The sequence below is a fragment of the Geotrypetes seraphini genome, chromosome 2 (genome assembly GCF_902459505.1).
Source record: "Geotrypetes seraphini chromosome 2, aGeoSer1.1, whole genome shotgun sequence".
In the NCBI taxonomy this organism is placed as follows: domain Eukaryota; kingdom Metazoa; phylum Chordata; class Amphibia; order Gymnophiona; family Dermophiidae; genus Geotrypetes; species Geotrypetes seraphini.
This window is the reverse complement of record NC_047085.1, coordinates 250,516,286-250,537,607: the sequence shown is the minus strand read 5'-3', so window position 1 is coordinate 250,537,607 and position 21,322 is coordinate 250,516,286. Positions and strand designations below refer to the sequence as shown.

Sequence of the window (21,322 nt, the reverse complement as noted above, 5' to 3'; positions counted from 1 at the left end):
CAGCCAGAGGAAACAAAAGCCAAGAAAGAACAGGCAATCCAGTAGTTCTAAAAATCTAACCCAGACATGTGCAAACTACGACCCGTGGGCCTTATCCGGCCCGTCTAGTTTTTTAATCCGGCCCACCGACTATCCGATCCCTGCCGACTGCGAGCCCTGCTTACCTCCCTCCAGAGCAGCGTCGGGCCAGCAGCACTTAACAGGATGCTTCGCGGCCTTCTCTCGTCGGGGAATTCCCTCTGCCGCATCACTGATGTCATCAGTAACACGGCACATGGAAGACCCCGACGAGAGAAGGCCGTGAAGCAGCCTGTTTAGACTGCTGCCAGCCCGATGCTCTGGAGGGAGGTATGTAGGGCTCGCAGTCGGCGGGGTTTGGATGGGAAGGAAGGATGAAGGGTCAGCAGGGCTTTATAGTGGGGGCAGGTGCTCAAGGGTTCTGCTTCACAAGGGATGAGAGGAAGGAAAGGATGGAAGCTAGGCAAGGGTTCTGCTGCATGAGGGATGGGAGGGAGGGAAGGATAGAAGCTGGGCAAGGGTTCTGCTGCACAGGTGGATGGGAGGGATGAAGGGATAGAAAGATGCTGCAGAGGGAAGGCAGAAGGGAATGGGTGAGAGGGGAGGAAAGATGCTGCACATGTGGTGGAGAGAAAGGAAAGAGGAATAATTGGGGTGAAGGAGAGGAAGTGAGAGATGATCATGTACATTCGTTTTCATGCTTTACTACCTTTTAAAGGCCAAAACCTTTTATGTTATTACGTTTACATTTAATTTATATTAGTTCACACAAACACTCCATCCATTTGCTCTTTCAAATTTAAGAACCCATTGTGGCCCATGAGTCAAAAAGTTTGCTCACCTCTGATATAACCTAAACCTGTACATTGTCAGCTTGACTGTTTCATGGCTTTATTCTGTTCTTTCCATCTTATTCACAAGTCTCCTCTTCTTATGCAAAGATCAAATGGTTTATATGATGTCTTGACTTCCATTACAGCTCCATTCCTTCAATCTTATCATTTTCACATGTTAGTACTATACTAAGTTTTTGGCACTAACTAGTGGAAGTTTCTAAATTCAACTACAAGTGTTAGGCAGGAGGAGCATTTAAAAAATATATATACACAGTCATTCAGCCCAAGTAATATTTTTTTTAAGTCAACAGGCCACTCTGCTCTTCAACAAGCTTTAAGGATCTGCTTCCCTAAACTGCCCCATCCCTTCTTCAGATGTCGGTGCTATATTCACTCAAGGATTTCATCTACAATTTAGCTTAGACTCCTCTCATGGAAAATTCATCTGCTCCCTTTTTCGCACTTATCCCTGTAGTACTGCAGGGTCTAAACTGCTGCAGAAAGCAGGAACACTCAAAAAATCACACAAAAGAGAACAATTTAGCCTGCATAATTTCAAAGTCTACAAACACTTTTACATTTTGATATTTAATAGACTGTAATCTCTTCCAAGCAGGGACAATCTAACTTGGATAGGCAGACATGACCTATAGGATTGGGGATGCAGAACCCAAGGTAGGAGGAGCTAGGAGTTAAAAGCAGTCTTGAAGAGGTGGGCTTTTAACTTGATCTTGAACACTGCCAGAAACGGAACCTGCCAAAGGGATTTGGGCAGTTTGTTCCAGGCATATGGCATAAAAAGATAGAAGGAGTTGGCATAGGAGGAGAAGGGCACAGATAGGAGGGACTTACTAGTTGAGCTCGTTGGGGGGAACATAAGGCAAGATAAGTGAAGAGAGGTAGTGAGAGGGCAACTAAGCGAATGCATTTGTAGGTTCACGGGTTTCCTAAAAAAAATACTTACAGCGAAGGAACCTACTGTCAAGCCTGGTCCAATCCCTGCAGAGTGCCACAGGGCTCCCCACTCTCCCCCTCACTCTTCAATATCTACATGGCATCACTGGGAAATATGTTATCCGATTTAAAACTGAAATCGTACGTATACACGGATGATATAACAATTATTATTCCTATAACCTCATTGACCCAAGAGACAGAACAACTCATCTGTCCTTACCAAGGTTGAACATTGGACTGTGCACTCCAAACTAAAACTGAATCCTGAAAAAACTAAGATTTTCTTGGCAAGTTCAAATAACAAGATCGTGAACACCTCCTTGAGACTAAATGGATCAGACTACCCAATTAATCCCACAATCAAAATCCTTGGTGTCACCCTGGACCGAAGCCTGACGTTTGAAGATCACTCTAATGGTCAAGTCAAAAAAAAAAAGCTTTCTCACTCTATGGAAACTTCGTACCATTAAACAATACTTTGATTTCCTTTCCTTCCGTCTGCTGGTTCAATCCCTGATCTTAAGTACCTTAGACTACTGCAACATTATATACTTGGGATCTCTCAAAAAAACCATCAAACAACTGAGAGTCGTTCAATATGCTGCGGTTTGTCTCATTTATGGCCTCAAGAAATCAGTCCATGTAAGCCCATATTACAGAAAACTACACTGGCTGCCTGTAGAAGCAAGGGTCTTTTTAAAGTTTGCTTGCCTTTTCTTCAAAACCATGACAGGTTCATCCCCAACTTATCTGTCTCACCAATTCGAATTCCCAGGCACAACAAATACATGCAGTACCTACCTGTTCGCTTTTCCATCCCTAAAGGGCTGCACCTACAAGAGATACATCGACAGAACACTATCATTCCAAGCAGGCAAATGGAACAAATGTTTAACCAACTTAATCTCAAACGCTTTTTCATACTAAACCTTTAGAAAGTCAATAAAAACCTATCTCTCTGACAAATTTCTCTGACCCCACTTCAACCTGATGTGCTTTTAATACACTTCCAGATAAACCTGACTAAACTTAACATGCCAATGTAAATTTGAAAGTTCTCTGTAATGTCGCTGTCTGTATACAGTCTCTTCCCTTGTAAACCGCTTAGAACTGTTTATGGTATGGTGGTATATAAAAATAAAGTTATTATTAAAGTTTGAATTGTATTCAGAAAAGGATGGGAAGCCAATGAAGTGTCTTTAGAGAAGTTCACATTCCAACTTCGTTTCCCCCCCAGTGAGAGGTTGCAAACTGAAAAAACACCATGAATTCCTTCTCTCACACCAAGCAGCATCATGGGGTAAAGACCTAGAACAATTACTTTTGCCCTCTACTTATGAGGAATTTAGGAAACGTCTAAAAACACACCTGTTCCTAAAACATCTTGACAACTGATCCACTTATCTCTTTCCTCTCAATAGCGACCTACTGTCCTTTTGATCACTTTTCTCCTCAACAATTAATTTCCTGTCTAATTACTTCTTTCTTCTTCCCCTCTTGAAGTCAGTCAATTTGTACCTTTGCTTAATCTTTTGTAAACCGCATAGAACTTCACGGTATTGCGGTATATAAGCTGTTATTATTATTATTATTATTTAGGAGATGGGTTGTAAGTCTAGCGGATGGAAGAAATTACTTGCGGGGATGGGCAGGGATGGATTTGATTCCAGAGGGGATGGGTTTGATTTCTGGCCCCATGCAACTCTCTACTCAGCACTTCATCAGTCCCTTCAGTGGTGGATATCACCAACGTCTGTTCCACACTCTACCACATCAAAATATTTTGACAACAGATGCTTCCATGCTTGGTTGGGGAGCCCATTTAGATGGTCTCCATACATAATCAAGAGAAGGCTCTCCACATCAATCTTCTCAAGCTTCGAGCAACCCGCAATGCTCTCCATTCATTCCAGGGTTGCCTCCTCAAATCAAGTAGTACTCATTCAAACAGACAACTAAGTAGCCATGTACTATGTAAACAAACAAGGAGGGGACAAAGTCTTGCTCCCTTTGCAAAGGAACATTCCAAATCTGGGCCTGGACAAGTCCTCGCAACATATTTCTGAAAGCTGTTATCTAGCAGGGAGACAAAATGTCTTAGCAGACAAGTTGAGCCGACTTCTACAACCTCACGAGTGGTCACTCAACTCAGCCGTCTTAAGTCAGATATTTGTGGATTGAGGGACTCCAATCATAGATCTTTGCTTCCCCCAACAATCACAAACCTCCAATATTTTACTCCAGAATCTACACTCCCAATTGATTGGAGTCCGATGCACTCCTTCTTGACTGGACAAAAAAAATTTCTGTATGCTTTCCCTCCAATACCTCTAATCAGAAAGACTCTCTTCAGACTTTGCCAAGAACAGACTACCATGATTCTCATAGCACCTCAGTGGCTGCGACAACCATAGTTCTCTCTCCTTCAGTTCAGTATCCGAGAACCCATCATACTACAGAGTTTTTCAACCTTGCTGATACAGAACGAAGGATCTCTTCTCCATCCCAATCTGCACCAGTATCAAACATTATTTAAAGCTTCTAGAAGACTTTCCACTCAATGGTATTACTACTTAAAGTGGACTCGTTTCACAGTCTGGTGGAGTCCCATCTCTGAGAATATGCTCCCTGCTTGTCCTGTAATGGGTTTTATTTGAGGACAGCAGGCCGATATTCTCACAACCCTCCTACCTCCCCCAATTGGCTGCTAAGTTTTTCTATTGAACAGATGGTCCTGAGAGCCAAAGTTGGTTGGGAAGGCACTAGCGCATGCGAGGTACATGCAGTCTTGAGGCTTTGAAAAGTTTAAAGTTACAGTACACTTTTACACTATCCATACTGAGCTCCATGGATGTTGCCCAACTGTGAGAATATCTGCCTGCTGTCCTCTGATAACACCCATTACAGGTAAAGTAACTGCTTTTCACCCTGAATCATTCACATCAATCATATCCCACCCCTATGAAGGATTATTCATTCCTTTCTCATCCGCTAGCAGAATGAGAAGAGCCTGTTTTGAGACTTCTTTTACCACCTCTGCCAACGCCAGTCTGACCTTGCAGGGCCTGATAGTCTCATAGGAAAAGTCACATCTTCAGACTTAAGATTGGAGCTGGCAGAGGAGGAGGCAATAGGTATGCTATCAATGTTAAGAGGTAGAGCTGAGCCAGAAGATAGCAAAGGGGTAGGAGTGGGAAAAGAGCAGGAGAGAGAAAATGGAGATTGGAAAGGATTGAACTAGATAGTAGGAAGAGTCAGAGTTGGGAAAAAGTGGTTACCCCAAGCTCTGCATTCCTTGCCCCTTTCCAGTGTTGGCTCTGGAGAGCATGACAGCAAACTGGGACACTTAGAGATTGGGACAGGCAATTCAAAATAAATGGGCTTTGGTTATTTCTCTCAGAAAGTTATAGAGTAGGTGACACCTGTGCAGGGAAGAAATTAATTTCATAAGTAAAGTGCAACCTGTTTAGGGTACAGGCTAGATTAAGGCTTCTCTTGTCCCTGTCCTATGGAATGATGTGTCTGTGTTTCAGCTGTACATATTGAGAAGATAGCACTGAAGGGAATGCAGAGGAAGAGAGCTGAGAAACATTTGGAATACACCTTCAAAGTAAGTTGCATGACTGGTCTATTCTTTTTACATCTGGTGCATCTTTGGCCATTACTGTAAGCTATACAGTGAGTGCACAAATTTTTTTTTTTTTTTTTGTCTAGGCCAGGGGTAGGCAGTTCTGGTCCTCGAGAGCAGGAGCCAGGTCAGATTTTCAGGATATCCACAATGAATATGTATGAGATGGATTTGCATGCACTGCCTCTTTGAGATGCAAATCTATCTCATGCATATTTATTGTGGATATCCTGAAAACCTGACCTGACTCCGGCTCTCGAGGACCGTAATTGCCTACCCCTGGTCTAGACCCACAGAAGCACTCACTGTTTGTCAATGGACAGATCTTGGACAACACAGTGTCTGAGTAGGGACGGTAGCTTAATTAAAAGATGATTAATGCTGATATTCCAATTGCTTTTCAGTGTTCCCTTGTGTTGGGTGGTGGTTGATGATGCCATGTTTAGCTTTCTATTAGCGCCAAGCTTGAGAGCAAAGTGTTAAGTTTGACATTTATGGGTATTAAAGGAATATGGAGTGCATCCCAGGTGCATTACTTGGCAGTGTCTACTGGTGGTAGTAATATTGAGTGTACAGTACATGAGATGCCTTTTCTTCTCCACCCTAGCCTATTCAGTTTGAGGTGAGGGAACCTGAAGGGAGAAATCCTCCTCTAGCTTTCATGATTAAAAGCCTTTAGGTAGCACCACTGTCATAAGCAACCCTGACTTTCCAACCAACATGATTTTAAGGAACACCAGGGCTTAAGATCTGCAGGTATGTAGGCTTCGTCATCTATCCACAAACAGTAACCAATTTCATATATCATAATATACATACTATTTAATAGACCATTTTTATGCTGTCTATACTGAGTTCCCACTAGTCTCTCACAACCCTCCCTACCCAGTCTTCATCCTTAGTGTTTCATTTGTCCCCATGCAGCCATTTTCTCTTGCTCTCTCACAAATCCCTCACTTCCAGGACATTAATGGGGCTTGGGGGCCTGCCACCTATTCTCCCACCTTTCTGTCGCCAGCTTCTGAAGAAATTTTAGATTTCTTAGCTCCCCACCACAGGTTTTCTGTAACTTGGCAGCCCCACCAGAGAGATGATCACCGGCATTAGATCTCAAGCATCAGGTTGCAATTTTTTGGCACACTAGCAGGCTTGTACCTTGGCTTTGTTGAACCCTGATAGTTCATGTAATCTACATCCATCCTAAATGGGGGAAGGGGTATGTGTCTGAGACGCTTTAAATCCATAAAATCTTAATAGCTACAAATAAAGACCATATGGCCTGTCTGGTCTGCCCATCCACATAGATTGCAAATGTCAGACAGATGTGAAAGCTAGAAAAAATATCTGTTTGTAGTGAGCCTTCTCCAAAAATCAAAGGTATATGCCAATGAGAATATAATGTGTAAAACTCAATGATTAGATCCAGAGACAGGGTTAGCATTAATTTTTTGACGGTGGCTATCTTGGATTTTTAGTTATCTGATTTAACTTTTTTCTACTTCAAAATCACTCATTTTGACAAGTGACTGACTGCTTCGATTGGATGCCCCAGGCCTTTCTAGTCCCAGATTCTGTTTCTGTTGCTCAGATTTGCCAATTGAGCGGACGTGTTCCACATGCCATGGGAGGAAGGGGCAGGAACTTCGGACTCTGCCCCCAGTCGGTCCTCCAAGGCCTTGGAACCCCCGAAATCCCAGAAAAACTGGTCTTCAAGGGGAAGAGATCCTGCTCAGATGAACCGAGCAGCGATGGGGCAAAACATAAGCGCATGGTTGCAGAAGATGCCCATCTCCTCCTTTTTAGTCCCCCTCCCAATGCAAGGCTTCTCAGATTTTGTTGTCCTTTTATGGAAAGCTTATTTAACAGGACTGAGAAGTGCTGCACTGCCTACAGGCACACCTACTATGCCTAAGGGGGTTCCTTCTACCAAGCAGGCATCCCCGCCTCCATACCACGTCAGCTTCCATTGTCTGTGACACTTCAGAGCAGGATTGGGATGATTGAAAGTCCCTTTCCCAGCCTTTATTTATATAGGGCTCTTCTGCTACAGTGGAGGATGTGGAATCACTTTTGGGGTCCAGTAGTCGGGGGGTGGGGGGGGGGCAAGTGCAATGGCAGATCAGTGATGATCTCTCAGTTCATTTCCTTATCAGGTCAGCTTCAGTTTCCCATGCCATTTCTGATGTCCTGGCTAAACTGAAGCTCAATGCCCAGCAATCTTCCACCTCACAGCGCTCCATCATGTGCGGCACTATTGAACAGATGATCTTCTCTCCTACTCATCTGGATCTTACTTCTTTGGTCACTGAAAAATGGGAGGCTCCTGAAAGCCCACTTAAGGTCACCAAAGCTATGTTTTGTCTCTGTCCTATTGCTCCAGACTTCCAGCAGCTGTTTGTCCATCCGAAAGTGGACTCTGCAGTGGCTGCCTCCTTTGTAGTGTGTGCCTGCCATCCCAGGCTGCGGACTAGTTCCTCGGAGCTTGGGGACTCCTGTCTTCGCATGTTTAAGGAGAGTGTGGATTATGTGGCCAGTGCTCTTTTTGACATCATTAGAGTTCTGGGTAAGGTTTCAGCTTCTATTTTGGTCCACCGGATGTTTTGGATTAGACAGTGAGTGGGCGACTCAACTTCCAAGGCCACTCTCAGCAAATTACCCTTCAAGGGGCAGATGTTGTTTGACAAAGGATTAGATAACCTCATGGCCAGTTTGGCGAATTACCGCCCCAAATCACTCCCGTATATTAGAAGCCATCAACCTGCCAGGGGCAATAAAGGCAATTTTCGTACGTTCAGGAGATCGTGCCAATTTTCCTCCTGCTACTCCTCTCAGCAGCCCTTTCAAGGGTCCAAATAGAGATTTGGCAGTTATCGGCGCCAGAAAGCTGCGGGTTCCCGTGGTCTCTTGGCCTCCAAAAAGCACAATGACGCCAGGAGTACGACCAATCCTCCTCATATCTGAAGGTGGCTGCCCACATACAGGGACAAATGGGAGTAGATCTCGTCCGACTGCTGGGTGCTTGACATTATCAGGCAGGGATACGGGATCAAGTTTTATTAGCCCCCTCCAGATCTGTTCTACTTTCCAGCCAGAGGGCTGGAGAAGGAGGACAGAGTCTGAGCGACAGTACAGCAACTCTTAGACATTCAAGCCATAGAATCAGTTCCTGGCGATGTATTGGGCTTAGGCAGATACTCTTTTTTTTTTTTTTTTTTTTTTTAATATATAAGTATTTATTGAAAATTTTGATAATATAGAATGCAAGCAATACAACAAAGAACAAGCAACATCATATGCAGATACAAAGACATATAATACTGCGTGAAAAGCGATAAAAGCTAAAACCCAAAAACAAAACTCACCAGCCCCATCCAGTCTACTCCATCCCTTCCCTACCCCCAATCCAAATGTCCCCATCCCAAAGTACACCACATTCCCCCCCGCCCTTCCCCCTCACCTAGTAGACAACAAAGCATCCTGGTCTGGGAGATCCCCTAAAGTGTTTCCATCATCCTTTCCAACTTAATCTCCATCTTCCCCAAAGATAACAGGCGATTAACCCAAATAGCATGAGTTGGGGCTTCTCTGTTTTTCCAATGGTTGGCAATTAGGCATTTTGCCGCTGCCAAACCCCAACGAAGGAACTTAGTCTGCCAGGTATGCTCCCTATTATTATGTAACCCCAGTAAGCAACTCTGGGGAGAAACCACAACACATTCACCCAGACAATCAGACAAAGTGCCAACCACCGCCGTCCAGAAAGAGTGAAGGACCGCACATTCCCACCAGATATGTAGAAAATTCCCCACATTCGTGCTACATCTCCAACATTGGTCAGATACTCCAGGGAACATTCTGTGCAACCGTTCCAGGGTATAATACCACCTGGTAAGGACCTTATATGCATTCTCCTGAACCAAAGCACAGGAGGAAGCTTTATAAACCTCCCTACATATTACCTCCCAGTCTTTAGCAGAAAACCGGGACTCCAAGTCCTGCTCCCATTGCTTTTCAAAAGAATAAATAGTGGGTGAATGTCCCCTCCAATATTGGTACATCACCGATAGCGGTCTTGGAACTTTCTACAAGAGCAACCACAAGTTTTCTATGGGTTCCCGATCAAGCGGTAACCCAGAATCCCAGCCCTGAGCCTGCATAAAATGTCTGATTTGAAAATAGGCAAAATAATCACCATCAGTATCCCAGGACAAGCAGGCAGCATATTCTTAACGCATGGGTGACGTCACCGACGGAGCCCTGGTACGGACCTTTTTAACTAGAAAGTTCTAGTTGGCCGCACCGCGCATGCGCGAGTGCCTCCCGCCCAACGGAGGAGAGCGTGGTCCCCGGTTTCTTCGTTTCTGCGGAGCGAAGAAGACGCATGTGTATTCAACGGCCGTTGAAAAACTAATTTTTGCCTTCCCGCTCGCGTATTTTCTAAATTTTTTCCTTTTTATTATCGGATTCCCTTTCCTTTTGTTTTCAAAAAAAAAAAAAAAAAACTTGTCGAGTTTTCTTTATTTTTTCAGGCCGGCCCCGGCGGGGCCTGTTGCCATTATACAGGCCTCCGGATTCGATTTTGCGGAGGCCGTGTTTCCCTTCATGCCCCCTCAACCGGGTTTTAAGAAGTGCCAGCGGTGTGCACGCCCGATCTCCCTCACCGACCCACACAATTGGTGCCTCCAGTGCTTGGGTCCAGAGCATCGGGCTGACACCTGCACCCGCTGTGCTACGCTTAAAAAGCGTACTTTAAAAAATCGGCAGATCCAGCAAAATATTTTGTTTGGTACCGGATCTGCCATGGAACCGGCTGCGACGTCGACGGCACCACAAAAATTGGCACCGACGACATCGACACCACCGGATCCTTCCTCGGGGTCGTTGGGCCCAGGTAAGCCGGCTAAGAAGCCTCCTTCTTCCCTTGAGCGCCCTCCTACCACGGTTGCGACACCGGCCCTCCCGGCACCGCACCGGCCCCGCAAACGCTCCGATCTCGGTGAGTGCCTCATCATCGGCCTCCTCATCGCCGGAGCGTAGAGCGGCACCTATGGTACCGAAGAAGAAAAAAGCGGTACCGGTGCCTCCCCTGGACGACCGCATCGCGGCCATACTCCAAACACAGTTACAGGAGCAGCTGCAACAACAGCTCCAACAACTGTTGCCGGCGTTGCTGGCACCGCACCTTCCGGTACGGGACCGGTCCGAGCCCCACACCATTCCATCGGTATCGACCCCCTCGGTACCGCTTAATACTTCCATGCCGGTGCTCTTGGCAGAAACACCTTGGCAGTACATAACCGTGATGCTGCCGCCCCTGTCCGGTCCCAGGAACGACATCGGTCTTCCTCACCCGGTACCGCCTCGGTGCGCTCAGGCAAATCTCTCTCAAAGACCCGCCATGCCGAGCCCTCCACACCGATGTCCAAACGTACACACCCAGACGTTAGGGACCCAGACTTGTGGGAAGACTCCCCTCACGGTACCGAGGAGGACGCTTCATCAACCGATGAAGAACCCTACATGACCGACACCGTCTCAAAACCAGAGCAATCCTCTTTCTCCAAATTTCTTAGGGAGATGTCAGCAGCTCTTTCCATTCCCTTGGAGTCTGACTCTAAAAAGTCTCAAGCTTTTCTCGATGCCCTAGACTTTGAACAACCTCCCAAAGAGTTCCTGAAGTTGCCCGTCCACGACATCTTACGGGAAACTTTCTATAAACACTGGGAAGCTCCCCTCACGGTTCCTGGAGCCCCTCGTAAGTTAGACAGCTTGTACCGGGTTATTCCAAACCCAGGTTTTGACAAGTCTCAATTGCCCCACGAGTCCCTCCTGGTGGAATCCACCTTGAAAAAATCTCAGGGTTCCAGTGTATATGCCTCCACCCCTCCTGGCAGAGAGGGTAAAACCATGGATAAATTTGGTAAGCGCCTTTTCCAAAATGCCATGTTAGCCAATAGAGCCAACAACTACACCTTCCACTTCTCCTTCTACATGAAGCATCTGGTGCAACAGCTCTCCTCCTTACAGAAATATCTTCCTGAACGTAAGGTCCCTCTTTTCCTACAGCATATTTCCAGCCTCCTCCAACTTAGGAAATTCATGGTTCGCTCCATCTACGACTCATTTGAGCTGACCTCTCGCGCTTCTGCCATGGCGGTGGCTATGCGCCATTTGGCATGGCTGAGAGTCTCTGACCTAGACATTAACCACCAGGACCGCCTGGCAAACGCACCTTGTCTGGGTGATGAACTCTTCGGAGAGTCCCTGGCCTCCACAACCCAGAAACTCTCCGCACATGAGACCAGGTGGAACACTGATCAAACCTAAAAAGAAGACTCCACCTGCTCGCACCTACAGACAGCAGACTTCCTACCAGCGCAGGTTCTCGGCCAGACCTCTCAACCCGCCTCAACAGCAGCCGCGCCGACCTCGGCAACAACATCAAACTCAGGCTCGCTCTCAGTCTCACCAACCTGCCAAGCCTCTACCTCCGTCAAAACCATCTCAGCCCTTTTGACTCTTTTCTCCAGGGCATAGCCAGTCTCCCAACATCATTGCCTCTTCCTCAGCCGATCGGAGGTCGCCTCCAACTCTTCCTCAGCCGTTGGGAGGTCATCACATCAGACCAATGGGTCCTCCACATCATTCGCCACGGCTACTCTCTCAACTTCCAGACTCTTCCCCCAGACAATCCTCCCGTAGAGTCTGCTTCTCACTCCTCCCAAACCCCCCTCCTCCTGAGGGAGGTCCAATCCCTCCTTCTTCTCAATGCCATCGAAGAGGTGCCTCCGGACCAAAGGGGTCAGGGATTCTACTCCCACTACTTCCTGGTACCCAAGAAGACAGGAGACCTCCGTCCCATCCTCAATCTCAGGGACCTCAACAAGTGTCTGGTCAAGGAGAAGTTCAGAATGCTCTCCCTTGCCACACTTTACCCTCTTCTCTCTCAACACGACTGGCTATGTTCCCTGGACCTCAAAGAGGCCTACACTCACATTCCAATCCATCTGCATTCACGTCGCTACCTCCGATTTCAGATACAGCACCGCCACTATCAGTACAAGGTGCTACCCTTTGGCCTCGCATCATCGCCCAGGGTGTTCACCAAGTGCCTTATTGTGGTGGCGGCCTTTCTCAGGTCTCACAACCTCCAGGTGTTCCCCTACTTGGACGATTGGTTGGTGAAAGCACCTACGTCTCTGCTTGTGCTACAAGCCACTCAACACACCATCTCGTTCCTCCATCTCTTGGGGTTCGACATCAACTACCCCAAGTCGCATCTGCTTCCAACACAGCAACTTCAGTTCATCGGAGCAGTTCTCGACACCACTCTGATGAGGGCGTTTCTCCCCCCCGACCGACACCGGACCCTGCTCCACCTCTGTCGTCAGGTGCTCCTTCATCAAACCATCCCAGCTCGACAGATGATGGTCCTCTTGGGCCACATGGCCTCGACGGTCCATGTACTTCCTCTCGCTCGACTCCACCTCAGGACACCTCAGTGGACTCTAGCCAACCAATGGTCACAGACCACGGATCCTCTTTCTCATCCCATCTCTGTGACATCGTCTCTTCAGCAATCTCTTCAATGGTGGTTGACCTACTCCAATCTTTCCAGGGGTCTACTCTTCCATCTACCCCCTCACTCCATGATAATAACCACGGATGCCTCCCCCTATGCGTGGGGAGCTCACCTGGGAGATCTACGCACCCAGGGACTCTGGACCCCTCAGGAGCGTCAACATCACATCAATTTCCTGGAAGTCAGAGCCATGTTCTATGCTCTCAAGGCCTTCCAGCACCTTCTCTACCCTCAAGTTCTTCTCCTGTGCACAGACAATCAAGTCGCCATGTACTACATAAACAAGCAAGGCGGCAGCGGATCTCCCCTCCTCTGTCAGGAGGCCATCCGAATATGGACCTGGGCCACGGCCCACAGTCTCTTCCTCAAGGCTGTATACATCCAGGGCGAACAGAACTCCCTGGCCGACAATCTCAGCCGCATCCTTCAACCTCACGAGTGAACTCTGGACCCTCCAACACTCCACTCCATCTTTGCTCACTGGGGCACTCCGCAGGTGGACCTCTTTGCAGCTCCTCACAACCATCAGCTGCCCCAGTTCTGTTCCAGACTCTTCTCTCCTCATCGTCTGACCCCAAACGCATTCCTGCTCGATTGGACGGATCGGTTCCTCTATGCCTTTCCTCCTCTACCTCTGATGTTGCGGACGTTATCCAAACTCCGCAGGGACAGGGCCACCATGATTCTCATCGCTCCTCGGTGGCCTCGCCAACACTGGTTCTCCCTCCTGCTTCAGCTCAGCTCCAGAGAGCCCATTCCTCTTCCTGTGTTTCCTACTCTACTTACGCAGCAGCATCAGTCTCTACTACATCCCAATCTGTCTTCGCTCCACCTGACAGCTTGGTTTCTCTCGGGCTAACCTCTCCAGATAATCTGTCTCAGCCCGTCCGTCGCATTTTGGATGCCTCTAGGAAACCGGCCACCCTTCAATGTTACCATCAGAAGTGGACCAGGTTCTCCTCTTGGTGTCTATTGCATCATCACGATCCCACCTCTTTGGCGGTGGAAACTGTACTGGACTATTTGCTTTCCCTGTACGACGCTGGCCTCAAGTCTACCTTAATCAGAGTCCACCTTAGTGCCATCACTGCGTTTCATGAGCCTATCCTCGGAAAACCTCTCACGGCTCATCCACTGGTTTCCCGGTTCATGAGAGGCCTCTTCAATGTCAAACCACCTCTGAAGCCTCCTCCTGTCGTCTGGGACCTGAATGTGGTTTTATCAGCCCTCATGAAACCTCCTTTTGAGCCTCTTGCCACAACTTTGCTCAAACTTCTAACATGGAAGGTGCTTTTTCTCATTGCCGTCACCTCTGCCAGGAGGGTTAGTAAGATTCATGCACTGGTCGCCGATCCACCGTTCACTATTTTTCACCATGACAAGGTGGTTCTGCGTACCCATCCTAAATTCCTTCCCAAGGTGGTCTCGGCTTTTCACCTCAACCAGTCCATTGTGTTGCCTGTCTTTTTCCCTAAACCCCATTCTCATCCTGGGGAACAGGCGTTGCACACGCTGGATTGTAAGCGTGCCCTTGCATACTACCTTGACCGTACCAGGGATCACCGCTCGTCCCCTCAGCTCTTTCTGACCTTCGATCCTAACCGTCTAGGTCGTCCCGTCTCTAAACGGACGCTTTCCAACTGGCTTGCCGCCTGTATTAAGTTCTGTTATGCTCGGGCCGGTCTCTCACTGAAAGGTGCTATCACGGCCCACAGAGTCAGAACTATGGCTGCTTCTGTGGCTTTCCTCCGTTCCACGCCCATCGAGGAAATCTGCAAGGTTGCCACTTGGTCCTCATTTCACACGTTCACTACTCACTACTGTCTGGATGCCTTCTCCAGACGGGATGGACACTTCGGCCAATCTGTGTTGCAAAATTTATTTTCCTAATGGCCAACCATCCCTCCTCCCTCTCTGTTAGCTTGGAGGTCACCCATGCGTTAAGAATATGCTGCCTGCTTGTCCTGGGATAAAGCACAGTTACTTACCGTAACAGGTGTTATCCAGGGACAGCAGGCAGATATTCTTACGTCCCACCCTCCTCCCCGGGTTGGCTTCTTAGCTGGCTTATCCTAACTGTGGACCACGCTCTCCTCCGTCGGGCGGGAAGGCACTCGTGCATGCGCGGTGCGGCCAACTAGAACTTTCTAGTTAAAAAGGTCCGTACAGGGGCTCCGTCGGTGACGTCACCCATGCGTTAAAAATATCTGCCTGCTGTCCCTGGATAACACCTGTTACGGTAAGTAACTGTGCTTTTCTGTTGGAGTATGGTAAAAGAATGAGCCCAGAAGTCCCCACTAAATCTCTAAATACTCGAATCCCCTTTTGAAACCATCGGTTAAAAACCCGATTGTCTCGGCCTGTGGGAAATTGAGGTTCAGCCTGTATATTAGCCAGGGAGGATACCAGAGCTCCACTGCCCAACTTAGTACGCACCTGGGTCCATACCCGTGCCAAATGTTGCACAAAAGGGTTAGATATGCCCTGGATCCATGGATGCTGCGAGCCAGAAATCCACAACCTATATTTCAGAGGCTCCAGACCACTGTATCGCTGTTCTAGCTGCACCCCACTTTTATGATCCCCCAATTCCCAATCAAGCACTAACTTCATCTGTGCCGCTTGGTAATACCACACCAAATTAGGCAACCCCCCTGCCCCCTACTTCCCTAGCTGCCCACAATAAAGATTGGGATAGTCTTGGGGACTTATGGTGCCAAATGAAATTACGGATCTCCCTACCCAGTCTCCGCAATTCCCCTAAAGGTACCGGGATAGGCAAAGTCTGAAAAAGGAACAGCAACCTAGGGAGTACATTCATTTTAATGATCGCTATCCTACCTCACCAGGACAGCCATAGTCCATGCCAACGCTGCAGGTCAGCTCTTAGGCGGCGATAAATAGGCAGATAATTTTTCTCATATAGCCTCCCAAGGTCCGAGGGAATAAAAATGCCCAGATATTTGATCCCGTGATTTGCCCATCTAAAAGGAAAACTTCCCCGTAACCCATCCACCTCCCTCTGTGTCATGGTCAGATTCAGAATTTCCGTCTTAGCTAAATTTATTTTAAACCTGGAAACCTGCCCGTAAGTGTCAAATAGCTGTAAAAGATGTGGTTTAGTGACCTCTGGTCGTCCCACATATAAGAGGATATCATCTGCAAACATCGCTACTCGGTGATCCACCCCGCCACTTACAAAACTAACCAGAGATGGATGATGTCTAATGGCCAAAGCAAGGGGTTCAATAGACACTGCAAATAATAAGGGAGAGAGCGGGCATCCCTGCCGAGTTCCCCGAGAAATGGAAAAAAAGTCAGTATAAGATTGATTGATCCGCAAGCAAGCCCGCGGGGCAGCATACAGAGCCCGAACCCAAGCTCCAAATGTGCCCCCTAGTCCCATCCTATCCATCACATCCCATAGAAACCCCCAGATGACCCGATTGAATGCCTTTTCAGCATCAACCGATATCAAAACCGCCTTGTCCCGACCAGAGCCTACTTCCCAAAGTAAATTGAGAGTTCTCTTGATATTATTGCTCACCTGCTGCCGTTGTATAAACCCCGCTTGGTCCTGATGGATCAAGGACGGCAATACCTTCCCCAAATGTTGAGCTAGAACCTTAGCTAAAATTTTAGCATCTAAATTCAGCAATGAAATGGGTCGATAAGACCCACATAATAAAGGATCTCGACCAGGTTTAAGCAATATGGCCACGCCAGCCTCGCCCATTGTAGGCGGTAACTGGCCCCCTGCAGGGATTCCATTAGCCACCCGGACCAGGAGAGGCCCCAATTGCATCGAAAACTGTTTATAATAGTGACTAGTATACCCGTCTAACCCTGGGGATTTACCATTCTTCAACGCCCCAATCACCCCCAGGATCTCAGAGAGCTGTACTGGTTCCCGTAAATACTCCCGATCTGACTCTGACAACTCAGGTATCCGCAGCGAGTCCAGAAATCTAGTCTGCGCTCCCTCATCCAATTGCCCCGGAGGGCCGTAAAGCCAAGAATAGAAATCACGGAACTCACGTTGAATAGCAGAGTCTGTGACGTGTAACTCCCCTCCTGCGTCCCCCTTAATACAAGCGATAGTGGTCCGATTTTGTTTGATACGAATATATCTAGCAAATTGAGCACTAGCCTTGTTGCTATGTTCATAGATGTCTTAAGCAGATACTCTTAATACTTCATAGTTCCCAAGAAAGGCACAGAAGATTGGGGGCCCATTCTGGATTTGAAGTCTATAAACAAGACTCTGAAATTCTCTCACTTTCACATGGAAACAGTCCATTCTGTCATAGCAGCAATCGCTCCTGGAGAATTCCTTGCCCCTCTGGATTTGGCAGAGTCGTATTTTCACATCCCCATCTATCTGGCTCACAGGAGATATGTGAAATTTCACATGCTTCAGCACCATCTCCAGTTTGTGGTACTCCCCTTCAGTTTGGCCATGGTTCCATGCACCTTTACTAAGTTGATGGTGGTTGTAGTGGCCCACCTTCACCTGGATGGGTGTCCAGATGCATCTTTACCTGGACAATTGACTGATCAGGGTCCACCTCTGGTGGACTGTTGAGCATGCGGTCCAGCAGGTAGTGAGCCTTTTTATAGTACCTGTGCTGGATAGTCAACTTTCAGAAAAGTCATCTCAGCTGACTCTGTTTGTTGTATGTAGGAGTCCTCTTTGAGACAGCGTAGGGCTGTGTTTTTATTCCTGAGCCACGCAAACAGAAGCTCAGGATGCAGATCTATCACAATCTTGGTCCTTCTGAGCCCCATGGCCTGGCAGTATCTGCAGGTGCTGGGCTCGATGGCTGCCTCCTTGGAAGTGAGCTTGAATGAGAGCTCACATGTGCCCTTTCCAACACTCGCTTCTCTCCAGATGGTATTTGTAACATCACTCCCTGCAGATGTGGCTCTCCCGGAGGGCAGAGACTGAGTGCAGCAAGTTTTGGCTGCAAAATCTCAAAGGAACAGTACAGAAAGGGTGGTAGATGCGTGGAACAGTCTCCTGGAAGAAATGGGGAAGACAGAGACTGTCTGAATTCAAGAAGGTGTGGGATAGGCATGTGGGATCTATTAGAGAGAGGAAGAGTTAAAAGATAGTGTGGATGGGCAGACTAGATGGGCCATTTGGCCTTTTTCTGCCATCATGTTTCTATGTTTAACTTGGTGAGGGGCGCTCTTTTCCAAAAACACATGGGTGACCCTCATGACCTATGCCAGTGGTTGGGAAGCTCTCTGCTGCTATCGTCACCCTCTCCAGGGCAAATAGTCCATCAATCAACCTAGTCATTCGGTTGGCCTTTCTACAGTTGCAGCCTTTCTTAACAGGAAAAGCAGTCAGGGTGTTTTTAGACAATGCCATTGCAGTGTCTTACGTAAACAGATGGGCACCAGAAGTGCTGCCCTTTGCTTGGAAGCTCAGATGCTGTTCCAGTGAGCGGAACTTCACTTGCAGGCCCTCTCAGCGGCTCATGTGGCAGGAGTAGAGAACATCCAAGCTGACTTTCTCAGCTGGCAGACACTGGATCCTGGAGAGTGGTCTTTATCAAAAGGCCTTTCTCCCTCACAATTCAGACTGGAAGTAAACCGGGCATGGATCTCATGACCATGACCAAGAATGTGAAAGCAACCCACTTCTACAGTCGCCGAATCGAGCAGGGAAGCTCAGGGGTGGATACCCTGGTCCAGCATGGCCCAAAGATCTGCTTCTCTGTGTATTTTCACTGTGGGCAATGGTGGGTTAGAACATCTGCAGTATAGCCACTCATCAGGGTCTGGTGATCTTGGTGGCGCCAGACTGGCCATGAAGACCTTGATACGCAGACCTGGTGCATCTACAGAGAGGCAACCTCATCCTGGGCTTCTCGGTCAAGGCCCGGTTCCGATGGAGAAGCCAGAACTCTTTAGTCTTACGGCATAGCTCTTGAGTGTGCGGCCTTGATTTGGAAAGGTTATTTGGAGGTTATGATTTTGACTCTGCTTAGGGCTAAGAAGACGCAATGGTTGCAGCTTATGTTAAGACCTGGAAGACCTTCCAGTTATGGTATGCCAAGGAGCAGAAAGACCCAGAGAGCTCCTGTTCTGGTGATCCTTGCTTTCCTGCAAGCTGGTCTCGAAAAGGTATTGTCCTTCAAAGTGCAGATAGCTTATATCTTGTGCTTTTGGGCTCAGAATGGCCTTCAGTCTCTGGCCTCTCACCAGATATCACTCTGTTTTTGAGGCAGGCTCTCAGGTTCAGACCCCCATTGTGCAGGTGTTCCTGGTTGGGACCTCAATGTGGTTTTGAAGGGCCTGACCTGTACTGCATAAAAGCTTTTTTTGGAGGCTACACTTACACTTAAGACAGTATTTTTGGTTGTCATAGCAAGACGGATCTCATAATTGCAGACCCTCTTCTGCAGGGAATCATTTCTCCATTTCATGGAGTCAGGTGTTTTGCTGTGCACGGTTCCTTTCTTTCTGCCTTCCATGTTAATCAGGTACTTTGTCTGCCCGCCTTTCAGCCTATGGGTTTGGCTAAACAAGAGAAACTTCTGCACAAGTTGCTCATCTACCTAGAGAGGACTGATGACTCCAGACTTTTTGATCATTTTTTTGTACTGCCCAGTCACTCGAAACTGGGTAGGCCAGCTTTCAAGGCATCCATTTCCAAATGAATCCGCATGGCAATTTCTTTTTCCTGCATTTCTGCTGGAAATAGCCACCTCCTTTCCCTGGTAGCACATTCCACAAGTGATGTAGCGACCAGGGCAGAATCTCGGGCCATTTCGCTTGATGAAATCTGCAGAGCTGCTACTTGGGTTATTCTTCATACGTCATTCTTCAGAGTGGAAGTGGTTGCTCAAGAGGATGTCACCTTTGGGTCCTTGGTGCTGCGGGCAGGCTCATCTATCCCTCCGTAGACGTATGACTACATTGATACGTCAACTCAAGTATGGACTCCTGTATATTCGTAACAAAATGAGATTAAGTATTTCTCTCAATAATCTGGGTTCTGTTAGGATATAGAGGAGTCCATTCGAGACCTCCCTGTGTGGACTTGTTTTGATTTGCCTGATTTCTGCCTTGGACATTGCCAGTGCTATTATACCTAAGATAAAGAAAATGTGTTTCAGGTATTGGGCTTTCCCTTTCTCTTTTCTCTTGGGAGGGTCCTATAGCCCCCGCTTGTTACCTTTAGCAGGTTGGCTCTGAGTTACTCATGTGAGTGATTTGTTATTTTCTGTTCAATGTTTATTGATCATTATTCTATTTTCAGAGTTTCAGAGCAGAATGTGTTTCTTGCTGGGGAGATTCCTCCTGCTTCTTATATTTCAGTGGATTTTGATTGCTTGGTACCTACTAAGGAGGGTGCTGTGCTCCACTGCAGAAGGGAAGGAGTTTTCAAGTTCTTAAATGGATATTCTTCTGCAGTTCACTGAAAATAGGAATCAACAGCTCAAGTATAAACTTCTGTGTATCCTAACAGAACCCAGATTATCGAAGTAAGAACCAAATCTGTTCCTTGTCATCAGTAGATGAATCCAGAGACGAGTGGGTAATGACCATCCACAGGCATGTGGAGATAGAGAACACAAAAGCTGATCTCTGTCATATATAAGATGGTTAGCCTTCTGGTAAGCCAGTATTATCACAGGACAAGCAGGCAGGTATTCTCACTAGTGGGTGATGTCATCCGACAGAGCCCCGATACGGACGTCTCACAAGCATACTTGCTTGCAGAGACTCAGAAGTTTCGAGATGCCCACACCGCGCATGCGCCAGTGCCTTCCCGCCCGATGATCCGGGCGTGTCTCCTCAGTTCTTTTCTTTCCGCAGAGCTGAGAAGTTCTACTTCAATTCTGCACTAATTGAAATTCCCGTTTTTTTGCCTTCTATTGCCACGGTTTTGAGTTCTTTTACTCTTTATCGTGTGTTTTATTTCTTTGGTTTCTTATTTTTTTTAAAAAAAATTTTTCTTCCGGCGATTCGACCGGGTCGGCCGCGTGGCTCAGGCCCCGTTCCTTCGATCTTGCGGCGGAGCTTTTTTGGCCTATGTCCCGGCCAATTACCGGTTTTAAAAAGTGTAGCAAGTGCCAGCGCACGATTTTGCTCACGGACCCGCATCGACGCTGCCTGCAGTGTCTTGGTCCAGAACATTTCCCGAAATCGTGCCAGCCTTGTTCCACTCTTACAGCGCGTGCGTTCAAGCGTCGCTGTTTTTTGTGGGAGTCAATGTTCAAGATGGAGGCTGCTCAAGATCCCTCAGCTTCGACTTTGACCAGCGCTTCGCCTGCACCGGTGAAG

The 21,322-nt window shown here is 47.6% G+C and overlaps 1 protein-coding gene across 1 annotated transcript in view; it reads left to right on the top strand.

Moving 5' to 3' along the window:
- ZCCHC2 (zinc finger CCHC-type containing 2) overlaps nt 1–21,322 on the top strand; it is a 192,666-nt gene that overhangs the window by 26,708 nt on the left and 144,636 nt on the right. The window contains exon 3 of the mRNA XM_033929327.1: nt 5,345–5,421. Coding sequence (XP_033785218.1) covers nt 5,345–5,421 — 77 coding nt within the window. The remainder of the gene's footprint in view (nt 1–5,344; nt 5,422–21,322) is intronic.